Source organism: Argiope bruennichi, chromosome 2, assembly GCF_947563725.1.
Source record: "Argiope bruennichi chromosome 2, qqArgBrue1.1, whole genome shotgun sequence".
NCBI classification, from domain to species: domain Eukaryota; kingdom Metazoa; phylum Arthropoda; class Arachnida; order Araneae; family Araneidae; genus Argiope; species Argiope bruennichi.
In genome coordinates this window covers 108,862,733-108,886,270 of record NC_079152.1, presented here as the reverse complement: position 1 = coordinate 108,886,270, position 23,538 = coordinate 108,862,733, and the positions used below count along the sequence as shown (strand labels likewise).

Sequence of the window (23,538 nt, the reverse complement as noted above, 5' to 3'; positions counted from 1 at the left end):
TTTCTTTATTAAGGATACAGTTAAGCACTCAAAAACATGCTTTTTCTAGTAATGCCTTTAGTGATGCCTTTTGCCTTGATAAGATTCTGATTCATTTCTGCTTTTTCACAGTGAGGAAAACCGAATAGAATAATTGTTTTCAAACCATCAGTTATCCAACTTATCAACACAACATTTTAAAATCAGTATTGAATTATCACTGTTTTCAGTACATTGTGTCATATAGAAAAATAAAAATTTCTATGTACGAATTGTATGTCAAGCTAGGCCCAAACATGGCTTTCTTTATTTCATGAATTTTAGGTATTACTCATAAAATTACAAGAAGCGCAACTTGTAATTTTGTTTCACTTTTATTTAAATTATGTAAATATTTTAGTATAATACCATTGATTTGAAAGACGAATGCAAGTTATTATTATTATCAGTTGAAAATTCAATCTTCGCTTATGGAAAACTTTCTGCAATAATTTTAATGAGATTCTTTTTCCTTAAATAAATCATTTAATGTAGAAATGTTCAATATTTTCCTTAATGTAAAGTGAAATTCTTACATAAGCCTCTTATAAAATATATGACGTAAAATGAAGAAGCATTTAAGAATTATTTTTTAAAAAGTTTTCTACAACAAGTGTTTATAAAAAAAACCCATATAATTTCAGTTTTATATAATCTTTATATGGGCATATAACTTTCATAATTATTATCTATAACTTCACAGTAAAAAAATTCTCTCTATTAATAATTTCTTGTTGTTTCAAAAACTTTAATTAAATTTATCTTTTATTATAATCTATCTTCTTTAATTAAAAAAATTTATTACATATTAATGAATAGTTTGCTTTTTTTCGCCTGAAAAAAAAATTGAAAATTCTAAAGTATAAAGTTTAATATGTCGTGTTTGAACAATTACTTTTAAATACTACCTGCGAGCTAATTTAATTTTCAACCTATTTCAGACTTTTCTGTATTTTATATATTAATTTTATACAATAATATTGATTACATATTTCACATTATGATAATCGTTTTAGCAGAAACTTTTAAACATTTGATTTTTCTTTAAAGCTCCTAATATTTTATTGCATTTAGCATTTCCATCTTATTGAAATTATTAAATGATTTTAGCATAATATATATGGGAAATTAATAAAGAAATGAATAAAAATAATGTACTTCGTATTTTTGATTATAAATTCTGAAACCATTTAGAATCTAACGCTGTAATAACTAAAATAAAATAAAGAAAGATACGTAAAATAAAATCTTTTAAGTCTTAACTTGATAGAAATAAAATTATCTTAAAGCTTGTAATTTAGACTCACTGCATTTCTTTATTTTTATATGATAATAAAATAATAATATTTTAAAAACTGAATTGAAAGTTAATAATGTACAATACATTTTCTGATATTTTTTGTATAAATTAAAAACAAATCCTTTAAAACTGGGGTTATTTTTATCTTGTTATTACTTATAATTAAATATATATAAGAAATTACATATATTCAGTTACTTTTTCTGACTTGTTCAAGAAAATGTAATAAAACATATCTACAAAAGGGAGCCGTAGACTTATAATATCATTTATTGTAATAGCGATAAATATTTAAATGTTCATTAACATTGTTTACTAAAATATATGATATCCTATTCATTTCACAAATCCATTAACATAACAATAGCATTGAAAGCATTTGTGTGACTCATTTCCTGTAAATTTAATTCCACTTCTTTCCTCACTTTCAGAATCTTGATATAATTTAAAATTTATTCAATTTTAAATGTGCATCGTTTTCAAATATGTAAAAAAGTAATGAGCCAATAAGAACAACTGTCTTATAATAAACCATTTAAATCGCAATTCGAGGGAAAACATTCGCACAATGTAGAATCTCTTCACAAAATTTAATAACGTGGTTAAAAGAATGAGGGAAATCTCTGATTAAGACGAAATGCAATCATTTTTGAAAACAAATATCTCATTTGAACTTTTTCATTCAATGTGCATCGTGCATTAGATCTCTGAAAGGAGGTATTTTTGGAAAGCATGGAAATTTAATGTGTTTGCGAAAATAATTATCATTATGAAATATAAAATTCTATTTTAACAGGTCATGAATAATATGGTGAATGAAATCTGACAGAAAACTATAAATCTTTCAATAAAATTGAGAAAATAGTTTAATTATGGCAGTGAGAAGTGAATCATAATTTGGGCATACACTGTATAATCAGTATGGTATTATTAAAAAAGAGATTTTTCTTTTAGTTTTAAAATGGTATAAAAATGACTTATATAAGATAATATTTTCAAAAAATATATATTGAAAAAATTGCAAAACTTGACTTAATTTTTAATTAACTTTTGTACTTTAAAAACTATAATGATTTATCTCTCATCATTGAAGTGCGTATTTTATTATCGTGCGTATCTCTTGAAATGCGTATTTCATAGATCTCATTAAGATTGGACAAAATTTGTAGATTCGCATCAACGATAAACGGCCATTTATTTTTGCATCAATAGATTTTGCTATAAAGAAATATTTTTATGTACTTCAAAACATTTGTTCAAAAAATGCAGTAGAAGTGACGAATGGATATGATATCAAACACTGCAATATATTAGAAAGGATTCTCATTTAGAAGCATTAATTACCAAGAGCTATTTATTATTTTCAAAACCTTATATTACAGAATATTTCCCTTTGAGTATATTAATTACTGCGAGGAATTTATTATTTTTGAAACAATACAGTTTTACAATCTAGTGAGCTCATTTTGTAAAGGACATTTTATGCTAATCTTCACACCATACCTTAAATTACTTTAAAATTGTTCTCATACTCTGCCGTATCATCAATTTTTATTACAAAATAGTTTGCATATAGTTAGAATAAATTTGCATGAGATCAGAAATATCTATTACCAATATGCGCAGCTATAAAAGTAGTTGAACAAAATTCTTTTATCCAAAGCATATCCAACGGCTAAATAATTTATTAAAAGAATCTATTTCGAGGTCTTTTACATTGTTAATATAAACCATGAGATGCGGCATAATAAGGAAGATTTAAACTTAAGTAACCTTGAGAATTTGAAATCAAATTTTTAATGGCTATCAAACATTTTTCCAAATTTTTCTTATGAATATTTTTTTAAAAAGATGTTTAAACTTTTATTGGAATAAATTAAGTTTAAATTTACTACATATGCGTATATATTATTTTACGAATATTAATATATTATTTCGTGAATACTAAGATGTTATTTCATGAATGTTAATATGTTATTTCATGAATATTAAAATGTTATTTTATGAATGTTAATATGTTATTTCATGAATATTAATATGTTATTTTATGAATAATAATATGTTATTTTATAAATATTAAGATGCTATTTTTTATGGATATTAAATCTTTAAAAATATTTATACCTATCCATGAAGAAACTCTATTGTTTAGTTATTAACTGAAAGGGCTTTTAATTTTCTTATTTTTATTTTCTAGGAAAAGGAGTCTTCAAATTTTCCTAGAAAATGAACTGAAATTTTCCATGTATATTGAAACCAATAACAGAGAATTAAAAATGCAAATAAATCAGATATTTCCTTGAGGATCTTGAAATTTTATCTTTCATTCTAACTGAAAGGAGGAAAAAAAGATTAAAACTAATAAAGAACGCGTCAGACGTTTACCTCGGTAAAGCGGCGATTACTTTTGATAAACTGCTGCCTATCTTCAACCGAAATTACTTTTGCGGGACTCTTTCAATGACTCGGTTTGCTGTGTTATCACCAGTTTGAAGAAGACTAGCACCTCTGAAGGACTTTATATACAGAATTGTGGTTAACAGCCGGAGGATACTAAAAACTTTGACTCTAAATTACTTTTTTTCCTTTTTTGCTTTAAAATGCAAAGGTGTTTCACGAATGAGTTTAGTGAGAGCTCCATACTCTTTCAGAATGAATATTTTTTGATACAAGAAAAGATACTCTTTATGGCACGATTTGAAAACTCAAAAGGTGAATCTTCAAATGCTGGAATATTTTTTGTTTCCATTTTTGAAGCTGCATAAATGGAATGAGTAAATTTTCATTTTCCTAAAGGATTTTCAAGATTTCATATCAAGCTACATTTAAACTGTGAAGCAATGTTGTTGAAAACGCATATTCTAGGTAAAAAATTTTGATTATGTGTTTTTAGTCCATGGATTCTCATGGAATAAACTGTGATTCTTCTGATTCACTGCAGTAAAATTATATATATATATTCAGCCAATTTCTTTCATTTGCTGCCAAGATATTTATCTTCAATACATCTTTTTTAAAAACAGAAATCTTTGAAAGAAATTTAATAATGGATCAGAATATTAGATTTCGCGTCAAAAAATTCTGAAATCGAAAATCTAGAAATTTTCCTTCTAGATTGGTGAAATAAACTTATTCCAGAGCTCTAGACAACTCTTCTCGGTTTGTATTATCCCAATTACTAAAACTTTTTAAATACAAAAACAATGTAAATTAAGTCAACATCTATTTTCATTTTGTGCATTCCATCTTTTATAATACTGGTTTGGATACATTTCATAAAAACTGCAACTGTTGCTAAAATAAAAACAGCAATGGAAAATTTGACTGAAGTTTTCACTGTTCTCCTTCTACATGATCTTGCCAATTTTACAAATGGAACAATGGCACATGTCGACGAGGAATTATACGATATAGTAGATGCTCCAACCGTACCGAAAGCTGTTGAAGCCCTCATGTATATCATGTACATTGTCATTTCAGTTGCAGCCATTGGAGGCAATGTAATAGTGTGTTATATTGTATTTGCTTATCAAAGAATGCGATCGGTAACAAACTTTTTCATTGTCAACCTAGCAGTTGGTGATATCTTAATGGCAAGTTTATGTATACCATTTGGTTTTGTATCCAACTTGCTGTTGCAATACTGGCCATTCGGAGCAGTCATGTGCGTCGTAGTAAGCTACGCACAAGCAGTGTCTGTATTCATCAGTGCGTACACATTGGTAGCTATTAGCTTCGATCGCTACATTGCCATTTTGTATCCTTTAAGACCTCGCATGACCAAGCTGCAGGCGAAGCTTATTATAGTGTTAGTGTGGTTCGTAGCCCTGCTGACCCCTTTGCCAACTGCTATCATGTCTAAATTGGAACAACCACAGGATTGGATTGATCGGAACTTAACAGATCGGTTCACCTGCATGGAAGCATGGGAATCTAACACACAGAGATATCATTACAGCATGGCTCTCATGATTTTGCAGTATTTCTTCCCATTGGCAGTGCTCATCTATACTTATACAAGAATAGCTATCGTGGTCTGGGGGAAAAGAACGCCTGGTGAAGCCCAAGATGCAAGAGATCAAAGAATGGCAGCTTCAAAGAGAAAGGTAAGGCATATACTCAAACTATTTTTTAGTCAATAGAGTTGGTATAATTGGACCGTTGCACAGACTGGACCTTTAACGTAGCAACAATTCTATTAAATGTTTGTAGTTTGACGGAATTTTTGGTATCGTTTTAAGAGAATTAAAAAACAAATGCTTACATTTAGATTTGAATTAAATATATTAACTATAGATTAATAATCTATAATTATAACTATATATATATTTCCTGTTGTATAGAAATCGAAGTTAAGACTTGAATCATTTAAGTTTTTCCGCCAAAATAAGGTCGCACAATAAATAGAAATTTTTCCATCATCACCATTTTTCTTTCTATTTTTTTCTACAGGATCAAAATAATTGGTATGGAAATAGTATTCATTACATATTAAAAGTTTTTGCTGAGTTAATAATTCAAATATTATAAAAATAAACCGTTTGTAAAAGTATTTTATTGAAATTTCTGTAACGAAATTATCATTAAAAAATTTGGAAAAGTTTTTTTTTTAATTCTTATAAAATTTCTAAATTACAAGCATTTATAACTTTGGAAACAAACATTTAGAAAAAAATCAAGAATTGATTAATTCACTTATCTCAGATTAAATTAAATAACTATAGTTTAGAAAAATAAATTTATTAGAATTGATTTGAATTTTCCCCCTATTTTTTACTTACATTATGATCAATAAGTCTCCCCTTTATAAGAGCAGAACGAAAATGTGTTCATTAATGAGAAATTGCTTCTGAGTTCCAAGGATTTTATTTATTTCATATATCTAAAGAAACCTAAAAAATAGGATTATCCACAAATAAGAACTGCTTTTGATATTTAGTTATTTATTTGGAAAATATACCTAATTTTTACTAAGCACCATAAATGAAATTTAGCATTCGGACTTAACATCAAAATTTGAAGATTTTTATCAAATTTTGAACGAAATCCCTTCAAAGGAATTTTGTCCATCCGGCTGTCAGAAAAAAAATTAACACACAATAACTACCGAACGAAAAAAGCTAATTGAATAAAATTTGATGAGTCTATTTAAAATCTGAAGTGTAAGCATTAAATCCCTCAAATAATGTCGATCCATTTGTCGGTTTGAAGCATGTAATTGAGGTAATTCAAAACCGGAAAGACTTAAATATTTGAAATTTGATATATATTTTCGTGACTGCAATTAAAGTCTTCATCAAATATTGGTGTCCAAAATACACATTTTATTTTCTTGTTCTCTTGTATTGACGGCATCTTGGCAACTAATCGCCAAAAAAAGTCGCTACAGATGGAAAACCTTTGTTCGGCAATAGCGTGTGTTTAATAACACACAAATATATTTATTAAAGAGCATTCAAGACAGTTTCGATTAAAGTGCTTCTGCTGGTTTAATTATAATTGGCAAAGTCCATTTTCGAAAAAAATTTATGTTCTTTCGTAAATCAACTTATTTGAAAATAAACGAGCATTTCATTAAGAAATATGCATATTTCTTATTTAAAATACTACTGGTAAACACCTAAATAAAATATTTTGTTAAATTACATGTAAATTTATTTTCTATAAGTTGTACAATTATATTTTTCATATTATTAAATATATTAAATAACATATTTAAATATAGAATTCACTTAATGAAAAATATGCTGTTTTTTACTCTTTATTGATCGAACTGTACGCATATGATTCGTCTCAAGGATTAGAATAATTCTCTCTTTTCAATTTGAATTGCATTTCACAAAAGAAATTCGAAAGCGAGGAAATTCCTTCCTTTGCACTTAAATTTTAAATATAAATTGTGAATTAAATTCGTAAAATATTTTCCATCAAAAGCCATAACGATTTTTCAAAATTCTTTCAAAGATCAAGGGAATTTTTTCGAACATTTTCTCTTCAGAACTTTTGAAATGAGTTGGAGCCGAAAATGCGGATTTTAGCGAAATCTTTTTATTTTGGGATTTTTTTCGTTTAACAGTACAGCTTAAATTTTGTTTACATTATACTAGTATTTCCAAATAAACTTCTCTTTCTGCTGGCCTTTTGATCGAATAAAATGATTTAATAATATTTCTGGAAATATTTCATAGAGTTGATTTTCCGAAAGATTTTCTAGGAATCCATTTGGTAGTATAATATGTCTGAAGCTTCATTCTGGATCCTCAAAGAAATTTTCTTTCCTTGAACCTATCATCGCGTATAAAATTCTTTAGAGGTATAGAAATATTTGAATACTTATAATAAACAAGCATTTTTAAAAAGGTGAAAACGTATTCAATTAAATATCCTGGTCATCGGTAATATCAATTAAATATCCAATCAATCTAGCAGTAAAATCGGTAGTTTTTCATTAAATAGTTTGACAATTTTAAAAATGAATTTTAAAAAATTCAACAGATAGTCTTAATATAAAAAAACAAAATAGTTGGTGCGTATATATATATAAATGGAAAAAAAATACATTGTTAAGCTAATGATTTAAAATCCAATTAAGGACAATTTTAAAAAAAACAACTGAAATGCTATTGGAAGAAAATTCTATTACTCAGCTTTAATGCCATTTCAAAATGGGCAGCCGAAGAAAAGAGGAAAACTAAAGCAAACAAAAAAAATTAATTAATATATAGAATTTATATTCTAAATAAACTCATTAGATTGCATGATATTTTCAATCTGCATTTAAAAACTACATTTTTAGAATGAAATGCATATAAGAAGCACACGAAAATATGGCTTTACAAGAGGCTTTAATATTAATTGAATATTCTTAGAATAATTAAAAATGATGGATGAAAACGGATCAATCTTTAAAAAAGGAGTTTAATTATATTAATGTTCTATGAAGTAATATGAAAAAAAAACTGTTTACAATCGTAGAATGCCCCCCCCCAAAAAAAATAGTTATAATGAAATTCTATTTGCTTTCTTACTTACTGCTTCTTTGCATTTATCTTTCTTTCTTTATCTTTGGTAATGGCTTAAAGTTTCAACTTTGAATATTAAGAAATACGCTTGATAATAAAACTTCTAATTAAAGAACCTAATAAATAAAAACATATCAAAGAAAAAAATGTGTAAGTTTTCAGAAATTGCATGTGGCCGTAGAAGAAGGTTGCACATTTAAAGATTAATGTATTTAAATCCCAACGGCAAAAATGATCATTAACAACCAAGTAGTGTGCATCAAACATTGACTTGTCTTGGCTCTTAGGAAGTATTTAGGAACTAAGCAAACTCAGCTTTTTCTTTAAAATGCACCCTACTTCAATTATGTTTTCATTATAAATCGGACAAAAGCAGTCTAGAGTTCAAGATGAAGAGATGATTTCAAGAAAGATATAGTGAACATGAGAATTTAATTTCAAAATACAGTTTCTTTAAATATAATGGCAATACATAAAAATTAAATCCACCATATAATTCATGTGTTGAAATATTTTAAAGTCTATTCCTTAGTATTGTTTATACCGACAGTATTTCATAATGATTTTAAGAAAATATTTAAATAAAATCAGTGAATAATTATAATGAATTATTATAGTTTTGTAAGCAAATGTTAAATTCTCCAACAAATTAGAATAAAATATTTAATGAGCATTTAAATCTTTTAAACTCAAACTTTTACTGATTTTTATAGCTATAACAGGAACTAAAAACGATGGTGAAGACATTTTTATCTTTGGAAATACAATGATTGAAATTCTAATTTCGAAAATAAATCTTAATATTAATCTCTAATCTTAAAAAAAAAAAATGTAAATATTTAGCTCAAAATTACTTTATGTAAATATTTAATACGTATTTCATTTATCTTTTAAGCTTTTATAAAAGGCATTAAATGTTAATTAATTTATATGCTAATCAGTTATCTATAAAACGATAACTTTTGTGCGTGCGTGTGTGTGTGCGCGCACTCGTGCATATTTCCAATTCCTTTATTAGTTTTTGAAAATCTTCTGATGAAGCACAGTAATTATAAATATTGTTAAAATATTACTAAAATTATTAAATTATCGGAAAGCATTTTATGTTTAATTTTGAGAAATTTATCTTCAATCTATCTCAAAATTTGAACCAAAATTGATCATTTCTTGACTAAAATGACATTATTTCTATCAATCTTTTTTGTAGATATTATTTTTAGCAATATGTATTAATCTATTCAAAATTTCTACAACCTTAGTTCAAAAACTTAAGCATTAAGCGTCCATTTGTTTTCAAAAACATTATACTTTAGAAATAACAGAAAGCATAAAATTATCTTTCATAGAAAATTTAAATACAGTGAAAATTTTATTAGATATATCGTATTCCTTCCTCTCTCACTTTTCATAATGAATAAAATGAATTATGTGTCAGCAAAACATTAAGTTAAAGGTCACAAAAATCTAAAAACAGTTTCATCATTCTCTGTTACATTTTAAAGAAAATATAATTTATCCCAAATTTTAAGCTTCCTATGAGCATTAAAAGCTTTAAAAAAATCACTTAGCTTCTAGTATAAATTTGAAATCTCCAGACTTCATGTTTATCATTTTGATGTATTGAACTGTCCTAAGCTGTCTTCTAAAAAGTCCATCTTGATCAATTCCTTGCCATTTTGAGTTTCAAAGCGACTAATAAAAAAAGAAACTTTCTCTGTCTAAAAGCATTTTGCTGCCTTTGTTGCCACGTAAAAGCTTAAGTCGGGAGAAAAACGTCAAATCACGCAAGAAAGTCCTCTTTGGATTCCATGCATTGCTTGCGAACTTATGCTTTCCCTGCTAAATCTTTATCCCAGACTCTTAGATTTCATGTTTATTCTTTTCCCTTTTGTTTTTTACCGAACATGAATTAAACATTTGTTTTAGTCTTTCAGTATTTTATGTGTTGCTCTATTATAGTCCATTGAGAATGATGTTAGATGTTGTTAATGCTAACTTCGTTCACTATTATATGGATTCTGCAATGTGTTTTTAATAATGAAATGAATTTAGTAAAAAAACACTTTATTTAAAAATGAAATTAATTTAGTAAAAAAAAAGATTTAATTACTCTTTATTTGATGTATTTTATTCCTTTCATCCACATCAATCATATTTATAAAGTGCATTGCTATTAAAAAATACAGATGAACACCAATGGATGTTTAAGAAAAATATATGAATCTTAGTCAAAAATGTTGCTGCCAAGCAGCTCTTGTCAAATGGCCTGTACTGAACTATTCTTATTTAAAAATTGAGATTTGAGATTTTATATGAGACGATTCAGATATGCCTCTGTTAATGTGCTATATATTTTTTTTTCATTTTGGTTATTGCTTACCCCACTTATTTGGTTATGATGAGTTTTAATACATTAGTCCACTTGGATTAGTTTAATCGTTTTATTTCTTGATTAACAAAGGATAATTATGATGATTCTCGTGGAGTTCATTTACCTCACTTATATATAATTCTTTGTGTCAACCTCTCTTCTTAAGATATCCCAGTGGTGGGGTCTATTTTGCAGATGTTTCTCTTTTGAAGACAAACATTGCATAATGCAATCTACTATCTCTTGTTCAGTGATAAAAAAAAACCATAAGAGAATAATTAGAACATTAGAAAAGAGCATTTATTTTTGTTTTAATAACATTATTTTGAAATTTTAATATTGAAATTTTTTGAAAGCACATCATAAAATTTCTTCCATTTTATCTAAAGGAGGCATATTAGCATATTAAAATGCATTTATGCAAAGCAAAAATAACATTATTTTGAAATTTTAATATTGAAATTTTTTGAAAGCACATCATAAAATTTCTTCCATTTTATCTAAAGGAGGCATATTAGCATATTAAAATGCATTTATGCAAAGCAAAAAGTATCCCTCTCTGAAAATTAATAAGCATAATTTTTAAATAGATCTTAATACTTTTTTTACACAGTTCCGGCATAAATTTATAGAATAATTAGTGACTGTAATAACTTGAAGTAAAATATGGTAGCGAAAATTAAAAATTCAGTGTTTATCAATTTTTAAAAAAATTCAACAGCAGTTTTTATGGGGGGGTATCAATATATATGCATTTTATTAGCTTTCTACAGAACTACAGAGTATCTTACGATGTGCTTTAAGACGAAAGAATGCTATTAATATTTTACCACAATTAATTTTAAATCAAATTCAACAGTTGTTGCAAGGTAAGCAAATCACAAAATTAGATGCATTTCAATTCCTTTAGGAATTGCAAATTCTCTTCAACATAATGAATCATTTCGGTTTAAAATTATTAAATGCTTAAATTAATTATCATTTAATTAAAAAATGTAAAAGATAAATTATAGTAAAAAATTTTAAAAGATAAATTGTGATACTAATTTATTCAGTAAGAAATTTTATTCCTACATTTTTCTTTCATCATAAAAATTAATTTAACTACAAACTAACAGGGTAAATGAACTTATTAAATAAACCCTTTCCACCCATTCTAAATGTTACTTCCTTTAAATCGCTTCCATTACAAGCATTTCCTTTCTAAGAAAGTTCATTCAGAAATATTTAACAGCTGAAAAAATATTCTGAATGGATGTTAAATATTCTATAAATATTTAATCGCTGCAGAAAATAACTGATCACTCGAAATAATTTATATTAAATTCAGCATCTGGTTGTTATGTTCTAGGCTTGGACTGGAAACTACACATATGACTCATCGCTTTTAATAATATTCATTGATTCGGTGGGCGAGTCATTATCATTAGAAATCGTAATGAACGCTCTGTCCACTCATTAATGTATTCACTTTATCTGAAAAGTACCCAATTCAAATTACATTGTGTAGTGGACTATGGTAGCAACGCATTGAAGACTATAAAATTAATTAGCAGTTTTATAATGCGGCAAGACACGTATCCGGAAACTACTTTAACTTTCTTTCTTAATTAATTATCTTAATCAATTAATTATTAATTATCAGGTTTGAATCCCTATAGCACAAGATGTTATACGATATCCACGATGTTATTCGATATTCTGAATGCCGCCCAAGGTCATGAAGATATTGAAACAATGTTATAGGGCATTTTGTGCTAATAGGGATGGCATTGAGTGATCGCCAAACGAAGTTGTCGCAGCGCAGATTAAAGAGGAAAGGAAATAGAATTAAAGGTGCAGGGAATGGTAGAATTTTTTTATAAATACATACTAAGTATAAAGGTTGAATTATACAATTCTCTGTTATATACTATTTATAAATATATTTCTAGGTCGGCATCTAGATAATCGTAACTATCCTATTACTGCTGCGAGCGCATCGCAAATGGCGGCTTTCTTATTAGGAAAACGTGCAGACTTCAAACAGACAATTCATAACTTTTTAAAGTTATATGACAGTAGCCTTAATGATCTTAATCACTAATTAATTAAAAATTTGCCCCCTAAGTATAGTTTTTATATTTTCTTCGTTGAATAGAAAGCACATTGATTTTAATTTTATAGTTTTCGTAGCAATATTCATTTCAGGATCTAGATATCAAGAACTTTGTTAAAAATTTGGCAACATAATGAATTCAAAATATTAACAATTTTTCATTGCAGCATTTCAGTGATAATTTCAACAAATAAGATCTTTACAATAACTGTATTTCTTTTTCTTTTGTTTCTTTGGCATTGGGCAAAATTTAAAAAAAAATAGTTTTTTTTTTGGTGAAATTTGATTTCACTGGTTGTTCTAGTTTCAAATTCTTCAACTTCATTTACTCATTCAGTCTCATTTACTTCAGGATTTGTTCTTCAGAATGTTCAAATAGAATATATTGAATTGTCTGCATCGAATTATAAAAAAATGAAATTTTAATAAATTTCCGACTGCCTGTTTTAGCATTTCATCAGAGTAGGGTATATACTATATTTAATATTTAACAATGTAAAATGAAACAAAGTATTATTTGAATAAAAACTATATTTTGTTTGAATTCATTCATTTTTCTTGTTTCATTCTATATCTTCAGTCGTTAGCATAATTAAGGGCCCTCTAAATGACCTTTTTGTAAATAAAAATATCTGTTCGCTATGGTAGTTTGAAAAAATAAAAAGAAAGTTTGTGTTTTTAGTTAATAAGTAATAAGAAAACAAAAAGAAAAATTATAGGTTTTAAAAAACATTCGTTTCAATTATGCTACATGTTATGATAATAACTACAGTAGCTTTTTATTATATTTATATGCTACATATATATATATATATATATATATATATATATATATATATATATACCAAATGAAGAATTCTTATTTAATTAAAGACTTATTTAATTATTGCAATATAAAAATACAATTTGTACAGCTTTGATATTCTGAAGAGAAAAAGCATTTTCTTAATTTTTTATTGCTTGTTTACTTATGCTACAAAAACTTTCTATCGAATATATTATTTCGCCTATATTAATTACTTAAATGTAATAAGCTCTATACTTAATTAAAATCAAGCTTCCAAATGAAAAATAACGATATTTTAATTCAAATTATCATTGATAGACGAAAATTAATAAATTATCTTTAGTAACAGAAGATTTTACCCAAAAGATTAATGTAACATAAAATAGTTTCTTTCCTTTCTCATTTTCCATTGCGTATTACATATAAATTATTTTATAAATCAGCCCTTTGCGATCAATGCCGCCACAGTAGCGGTTTTTCATGTTTTCGTAGAAGTGAATTTAACATAACATTTATGTCCACAATTTAAGAAGTAAGCCATGCAATAGATTTTTGGAAAATGTACTATTAATTTCTTCAATTTTAAACACGAATTTTTTAATATGCCAATTTTTCAACGATATGAAAATACTGTCATTAAGGCGGCAACGATCGCAAAGAGTTAAATTTCTTAATAATAGTAATAGCAATTGTATAGTAACACATATGATTTTAAAATTTACAATTTAATGCTCCACATCAACTTATAGAAATACGCAAATGTTTTTCTATAGCAAAGTTTTTTTGAAAAGGTATTATATAGTACCGTGCAACATAATTTTACACTACATTATACACTACATGAAAATGATACCCGGCATACCTGTGACGTTCCCATTTATTGCTGAGGAATCTGTATTTTACAGAACATATGTAAACTGTACCTTAACATCTTATACATAATATATAACCTAGCAATTTAAATGTCTCCCTTTCAAAAATCAGTTTCTAAATTATTTTTCTAAAACAGGAAGTTAGTTAAAAATTAATAATTTTAATCTTGAAAAGAGATTTTTAAATAATAATATAACTAGTAATGATAGTAAATTACTATTGTTTTCAAATCAAAAGTATTATAATTTTCTCTTCTAATGGTAACATAATTATCTGGGGAAAAATAATTAATTATGATAGGAAGATGGATTCATCATTTTTTCCCTATAATCTCTGATTGACCAAAATCGGAAACTTAAATTAGGCTTGTGCGTATTATTCACAAAACTTTTTTTGGCAGATCGAATCTTTCTATCAATCTCGTTTTCTCTTTTTCTGAAATTAAAACGCGATATGTCTTTTTTTATTTTTCATTTTGAACCTTTATGTTTATAATATTAATTCTTATTGTAATAGGGATAAAATATATTTTGTAAGAAATTCGTAACTGTATACACTTTTTCATGATCTTTTTTTCTGACCTTCAGTAAAGAATAGTGTTTAAAAATATTTCAATTCGGTTTTTTTTAAATTTTTATCCTATCATTCCTTAATGTTATTAATCCAATTGAGTTAAACAATTTTAAATGCATGGAATTTTTGTTCCATTTATAGTATCAAAAATACAAATACAAAATATTTCAATTCGTTTTTTTTTTATTTTTATCCTATCATTCCTTAATGTTATTAATCCAATTGAGTTAAACAATTTTAAATGCATGGAATTTTTGTTCCATTTATAGTATCAAAAATACAACGTATTTGCCAATTATTAATTTGAAAAAATATATAAAAATCTAATTATAACATTGAAACTTTATATTATTGTCAAACGGCGAATCAAACTCAACATGTCATCATAATTGTCCATATCTTCTCTATATCTGGTCATTGAGAATTCTCAACAAATAATTCACAATTTTCCATTTCTCATTTATCCTTCATTTAGTATAGCATTATTTTGTAACTGTTTATAGCAAAATACTTAAATAGCATTAGCTTGTTCGTTGATAAAGTATAAAAACTATGTTAAAAATATTTTTTTAATTGCTTGGAATAATAAAATATTTTAAGTCTACTATTCAAATAAATTATGTGCTTAATGTATATTTAAATTATGTTTATTATATCTAAAATAAACTCGAAAATAATAGTCGAAGGTATGTAAAATCGTTATTTATTTTATATAAGTTATAATTGTTTCATCTTTCAAAAATATGTGAATTCTTCCCTCACGGGCATTTCCTTTTTAGCTATTTCAAAGAAATGATTCTCTGCTTAAGCTTATATATAATTTAACTTTATACTCACTGTGCTTTACTAAGTGCTTGTGCGTTTACACTGTACTTTAACTTTATACTCACTTTCTTGTACTTACATTTATTGTACTTACATGCCTTAAAAGTCAGTTTTATGTTTCTGAATATACTTTTCCATAGAATCAATCAAAGTAATATTTAACTGTATTATCAATTTAAAAAAGGCAGTTAGTTTCGTAAGAAAGACGCTCTAATTTTCTATCTATAATCTATTTTTAAAGTTTTATAGTGACCTTGCCATAATTTCAATCATAAGTAACTATTATAACACTCTCCGTCTGTAATAATAAATGAATAAATTGATATAATATATTGCAAATCTGTCATTTAATCAACATTTTCAATACTATTCTTTGTGCAATGATTTTCGATAGTTCATGATTCCTTTTATTTTCTTTTACCCCGGCATCAATTTCTAATTCATAGCATAAAGTAATTTATTGATTATTTAAATCGTTAGACAATGCGATTTTATAAATTCAAATATATTTTGTTCAGATGTTTGGTAGGACTCCAGACATGTTTTTGTTTAAATTAATTGTTGACTCAAACCAAAGCATGTAATTTAAATTTTATTTTAAATCCAACAAAACTCCAGATCGATCTTAATTTCAAACTCGAAAACTTTTGATGAACAAACTCGAAAACTTTTGAAACAGTTATGAATGTTATCATCACATTTTCTCAAATTATTTATTTTCAGCTTTTAGAATTAAATATTTAATAAATTTATAATTTTATCGTTTCCAGCTTCTCTCATAGCTGTGAAAAAAAGAGATAAGATTCATTTATCTTCTTTGAATTTATTAGTTTTCAATTAACTTCATATTCATGAACTAAGAATGAAAACTAATTTGATTCTTTTAAATACCATCAAATAATAAATTTATTTAATATATAATCAAAAATATTTTCTGGGACTAATATTGACATAAGGTATCTTAAAAAACCGCCCAATGAAAGTTCCTTTTCCTTTAAAAGTGTAAAATATTTATTTACTCACCATTATTTTCTCTAACAATATATGCTATCGCTAGCCTGATATATTCAGAAACATAAAATAAGTCTTCTGTGACTGAAGTAATACTGTCTGCCTTTCGCTGTCCTTCAATCTTTTCTTTCCTATCAGCTTTCATCTTTCTTACAGATGGTTAAGATGATGATAGTATGTGTTTTCGTATTCACCCTCTGCTGGTTGCCGTTTAATTCGCTCATGGTCGTAGGAGATCAGTATCCCGAGCTCTATAATTTACCCAATATCATCTACCTGTGGTTCGCCTGTCACTGGCTGGCCATGAGCCACGCCTGTTACAACCCCGCCATTTATTGCTGGATGAATGAGAAATATCGCCATGGGTTCAAGATGGTCTTCCGGTGGTTGCCCTGCGTGGATGCAGTCTCGAGATCTCGAAGCACTACGATGAATGTATCCATGGCAACAGCAGTCAGCATGAAAATGACCACAAGAATAGATGCCAGCGATAATAATGTGAACAGAGCTTGGAGTCAACCTCGAAACCGTACGGTGCCCTTGCATGGCAGTTTTTGATATGCATGTAGCATGGCAGTTTATAGAGTTTATAAATTCCTGAATTCCGAAGAGTAAAAAAAAATATAAAAGAAAACAATACTAGTTTTGAAAAATTTGACATATATATTATATTATGATTTTTCTCTCTCGTTCTCTCTTTTTTTGTTCAACCTTCCCTTTTTCACAAGAAAGTATTACATTTTAAGAAATATTTTATAAATACTAGTTTTTTTAAGTTTATTTATATATTTGTTTAGAATTTCTTCCAAATTTTATTGTTCATTTTAAGTTCAAACCAATGGAACACTAAAAGTAGTGTTTACCTAAGAATGCATGTGGTATTACTAGAAAAAAAAATCTTCATACGTATTTCGGAACTATTTTATAATTTTTTAAAGACAGAACTCGTTCTCTTGCTTTAAAAAAGAGTATCTGAGAATTTTAAAAATTATTATTCAATTCAACAATTGTGTAATTAATTTCTATTTTACTTTATGAAAATGAAAATAAATAATTGAAATTTCAAAGTATGTATTAAGTATTTTCCTGAATACAAAAATTTATTAAGCAAGAATTTTTGAATTTAGAAATATATTTATTGCTGCAAATTTTCAATTCTATAATGGAATTTGTAGTAAAACCAATTGGATAGAAAATTTCGATGTTTTCTCTATTATAAATTGGCGAATAATCAGATGATTCTCTAATTTTTGTCATGTGATGGCAAATATTTTCCTTCAGAATTAAACTTAGAATCCTTTAGCCTACTTTTAATGATTAATTGGTTCTCTAATTTAATAAAAATTCGAGAATCAAGGATTTATTTCTTGATGTAATACCAAAAAAGGAAATTCAGAGGAATTATATTCGGAGAACGTAGAGAATACGAAGCGAACTATTCCTTTCAATTCATCAGTTTTGGAAGTTTTTAGTACGGAAGCGGAAGTAGCTACCAAACTTTAGTGAGGAGTTGGTTTAGTGGTTCAATGAGAGATGATTCATATTTAAAGGTTTATATTCAGAACAGCCTTTAAATTAGAGAAAATGACGATATGAATTCAAGGAACCATTCAAATTATTGTACTTATTCTCTCATCGTTGTATAATTTAAATTTTTCCATTCGATGCTCAGGCTAATGGAATAATTTCTCTGTCCAATAAGTCATCGAAAAATTAAAAATAAAACCATGTAATGATAAATCTATTACATTAATAATTTTTGCTGCTGTTTTGAGCTTCGTAATCAGGAAAAAGCTTTAGGTTCAATTAAAAAATATTGGATGTATTTAAATTATTATAAATTTAAATTATTTACTTTAATTAAATATTCGATGGATATAAAATCACAAAGTAAAATTTCAGTAAAAATGCATGGACGATAAATTAATTAAAATATCTTCATCATTATCAGATCTGTGATATGTGTGTGTTTTTTTACGTTCATCTCTTACATTTCTTTTAATTCCATCTTGTTACCTCTTTATTAATGATGAATGATGTGCTTCTTTCAGATGGTAAAAATGATGATCACCGTAGTCTCTGTGTTCACACTCTGCTGGCTGCCTCTGAACGCCCTGATAGTAGCAGGCGATGAGCACGACATTATATGGCAGTTCTCCCACATCCACTACGTATGGTTTGTGTGTCACTGGCTAGCCATGAGCAGCACAGCTTACAATCCCATTATCTACTGCTGGATGAACTCGAAATATAGGGATGGATTCCGACAGGTGTTCGTGCGATTGTTGTGTCTACCAGGCCGTAAGAAAGGATTCAAGACTTCTTTGAACAGAAACGGTTTCAACAGATACAACACCACGAACACCATCTACACCAGCATTCGTTCCTCTGGAACACACAGAGGTTCGCAGTGCTCCAGCCATCGAGGCTCCATAGTGAAAGGACACAAAAGTTGTGCCAGGACAGAAAGTGGCAATGTAAGTCTCAGTGTCGAACCGAAGGAAAACACGTCATTAGCACCTAATGGATTCTCGACGAGCAACATGACAGACTCTACTGTTTGATTTCACCATTGATGTAAAATTTGTGAACGCACATGCATTTATTTCCCACACAGTGTGTTATTTCTAGCTTCAGGAATGCTTAACATGGTTTAGAGTTCTCAATGTCATCACACAGTGATAAAGTTCATGCCTTTAACGCAAAAAAATGAGAAAAAAATTTCATAATGTCTTGCTCGAGTGCAATTTGTCGAAAATGAAATAATTTTTAATTTTAATTTCTTTTAAATATGTCGAGCTTTTAGAACCACTGGTTGAAATAAAATAGCAAAACTATTGCAAATTTCAAGCGTTTTATCCAAAAGATTTGCAAAACTAATTTCCTAGTTCTTTGCATAGCAGTAATCATTAAATTATTAAGAATATAAACGAATACAAAGCGTTTAATGGATGTGTAGTTTTATTTAAAATCAGATATTTTTAGCTATTACTCCATTTTTGAATATTTCCAAACTATGCCAGTGGTATTAAAAACAAACTAAAATCTTTTTTTCCTATGCAATAATGAAAATCACATATGAGTTTCAACGTGGCTTTGAAAAAGAATTAATTTAATATTGATAGCAAAATTAAATCAAGACCAACTTCTGTTTGTGTTTTTGATATTTGATTCACATTTCACTTTCAGAATACCATCTTCATTTTAAATATACAATATGATCTGAAACTGAGTGAGATAAATAATTAGAACATAACTGCAAGCATAACGGAAAATCGTTTAACTTTCCAATAGGCTTTTAAAACAAGTTTTAACCGGTCAAATCTGATAAGAAAAATGAATAAATAAACATTCAAATTACAGTCATGTTATATCCAATTGTTTCTGAATTGTCTTGTAAATAACCTATAGTCTGTAATAACTCAAGCTGATTGCAAGTATAAAGCCACAAGATACCACATAACAAATGAATGAATTTTTACAGGGTTCTACATTTCCCAGGAGCTATAGTTCCAGCTCCATCAAATGGAAAAACTTAATAATATTAATGCACTGTTTAGAAGCATCACGATGACTATTTTAAGATGAACAGTTGAAGAGGGTGTGAGCTGATATCCTATTTCTTCAATCTCCTTCATCGCATCAAGTGATGACATTTGACTTTCAATGGCAAATTTAACACACATCAGACCTTCATATACGTTGGAACGTCAGAGAATTTGAATTTAGAATTTGCAAATCTCCGACACCAATACCGAAACCATAAGGTCATAAGGTATAATGTAAGATGACATGAAAAATCATTCGTTTTAATAATAAACTTTCAATATAACTTTGCTTAATATGAAAACTGAATTTTTATATATCATAACAGTTGATAAATGTGCATTATAGAAATATTCAAAAATTATTTATTTTTGAGAAAAATACACTACGAAACTTTTCTTTACAGTTAAGTAAAAGCGTTATTTAAAATCCCCAAAATTCTTTATCTTAAACAAATATTGATGTAGTAATCGTGATGACTTAAGCGCTAGGCTATAGAGTTTAATAGGTTTTGTTTCAGAAAAGGATAACTATAAGCCATTTTTTTCATTTTGATCTTTTTATACATTTAATAATTTTAAGCGCTAAATTTAATATAAAATGTCAAACTTACTAAATTAGCTGATGGGCTTTATTTTTATATTTAAAAAGTTTTTAACCGAAAAGGTATTTTTCCCAAAAATATTTTCGAAAGGAATGTCTGGAAAGACATTTTTAAAATGTTTTGCATTCCTGAAGAAGGAATTAAAAAAAAATATTTGTCTTTCTAAATGTATTTTATTCTTGTGATTGATATTAAACTGTGTTTTATGTGAATCATAACCAGAGTTTTAGTTTTAATTCATGTAATAGCACAACTTGCATTTAATTGTTCGTTAATTGTGGACGCACATTTCATTATTATTTTAAAGTTTTCCGTGTATTCTTAAATATCTAAATATTTCATTCATGCATTTTTAATATTGTAAAATTATACAATTCAAATATAAAATCATCTCAGTAGAAAGAACATACTATTTGCTTTCATGACAGCGCCATTAATTATATTTTCTTTCATTCATGCTGTTTTGGACGTTGAAAATAATAATATTACTTATCATTGCACTTTTCATACTGGTAATTCCTTTTTTTTTCTTTTTTAGCATGCACTTTTCATATAAAATAATTGTGATATGAAATATCTGCATGAATTTGAAATTACTTATATTTCATTTGTGAATGCTCCAAATTCATACCATAGTTTTGTAGTTTAGATAGTGTTTAATAAACTAATATTGTTCAAGTAAGTAAAGTGTAGTAATTAATTGACGACAATATATCTATCAGAACAAGGTGCTATATATATATATATATATATATATATATATATATATATATATATATATACACTTAAAAAAACTGCTGGCCAAAACTTTTTTTTTTTTTTGCAAGTCAGAATTTGAGATGTTTTATAAATATCAATAATGGCCAAACAGCAATTTGTTTATAAATTCAGAGAAAGAAGAAAAAAGCAAGTAAAAATATAAAATACAAATACAAATACAGCATTCAAAAAAGAAAGTTATATTACTATTGATATCAATAAAATCAAAATCAATTTCAACACCTATAAAAATTTAATTATACTACGCAAAGTATCTGGGCATGTATAAATACTTGAGCTATTGGTGATTATAAAATCAATATTCTAAAAAACAACTATTCCTTTTTTTTGTTCTGAAAAATCATGAAAAGAAATATCAATTTATTACATCACATGCAAGAAGAAATTAACACTAAATTTATTTTTTACATTTTTTACATATTACAAAATCAGCTCTTTTTTTTCTTCTTTTTTTTTTCTCTTTTCTATATCTAGAAATACATATGATTATATATTTCCCTTTGAAAATCATTTTAATTTTTGAATTTATAATATTTCATATACTCTATTTTAAATAAAAAATTTACAAATTTTATTATGGCATTGAAACTCTGCAGTGAAAATTTAGTGAATATCCATATAATTGAGCTAATTTTATAGTTATAAAAAACCTTTTTAAGCAAACGCTGTTAGATGACCAGAGCAGAAATGACTTTATTTTTTTCATGTAAATACTCAAAAATATAAGTATTTTCGAACTTTTTTCAAAAAAAAATCTTTCCAAACATAGCCACATACCTTAGAAAAATATTGTATTCTTTGAATATTATTATGATTTTTTTAAATTTTAAATTTATCTGTAATAATATCAAATTGTATTTTCATAAAAGTAAACAGTTTTGAAAGAATTTAATCTTCTCAAAGTAAGCAAGAACTATAATCATCATTCAATAAAAAATATATATATATAAAAAAAATTCCAACTGACATACGAGCAGCATTATTTCTGGAATTTTTCATGGCAATATCTTACTTACAGCGAATCGCCTGAAGGCAATAACTACTCCGATAATTAAATAGTTTATTCCCAAACATGAACAAAAATATTTTTTTCTTCTGATAAAACATATCACGTAGTCTTCACCATAAATGGAAAACTTTCTGACATAAAGTTGTTCTTGAGGGTAGAAAAAAAAACAAGAGAGAAGAATTTCCGTAGTATAACAGGTAAAAATGCTGAATGTACTGAACCCAGAAAATGAGTTTTCAGGCTTGAATGAACTACGAAATATAACATCCTTAAAGTATTATTTTTTTTCTTTCAAGAGAGAAAAAAAATATTGCCAGTTGAGTAAAGTTTGTTTAAGAATTTTCTTGTTTCGTAAATCTCTTAAACAATCTTTAATTACAAAACACTTTTTTTATATTAAAGTTAAATTTGTAATCATATTAACAAAGTAAACGATAGGTTTAAATGAGAGGGTTTTTTTATATCTACAATTAACTGCACACCTTAATAACATAATTATCTAAAATTATTGTTTTTCACCGTGACTCAACCATTCAATAACCAAGACTAATTTCCGAATTAGTTGTAAATTTCTTTAATTTTCAGATAAATTGCGAATTTTTAAGCAATTATTATGATTTAGTTTTTAATGCATCTTTAATTTTCAGATAAATTTTACTTAAATGTATCTTTAATTTTCAGATAAATAATGAATTTTTAAGCATTTATTATCACAATATGA

General features: G+C 26.8%; 1 protein-coding gene across 3 annotated transcripts in view; it reads left to right on the top strand.

The window, feature by feature from the left end:
* The window catches only part of LOC129961882 (RYamide receptor-like), a 327,448-nt gene extending 305,913 nt beyond the window's left edge, over positions 1-21,535 (top strand). For all 3 annotated transcript variants that reach the window (XM_056075501.1, XM_056075500.1, XM_056075502.1), the window contains 2 exons: positions 3,516-5,424; positions 18,930-21,535. In XM_056075501.1, the coding sequence (XP_055931476.1) occupies positions 4,630-5,424; positions 18,930-19,442 (1,308 nt within the window). In that variant the 5' untranslated portion in view covers positions 3,516-4,629 and the 3' untranslated portion in view covers positions 19,443-21,535. The remainder of the gene's footprint in view (positions 1-3,515; positions 5,425-18,929) is intronic.
* Positions 21,536-23,538: the final 2,003 nt, after the last annotated feature.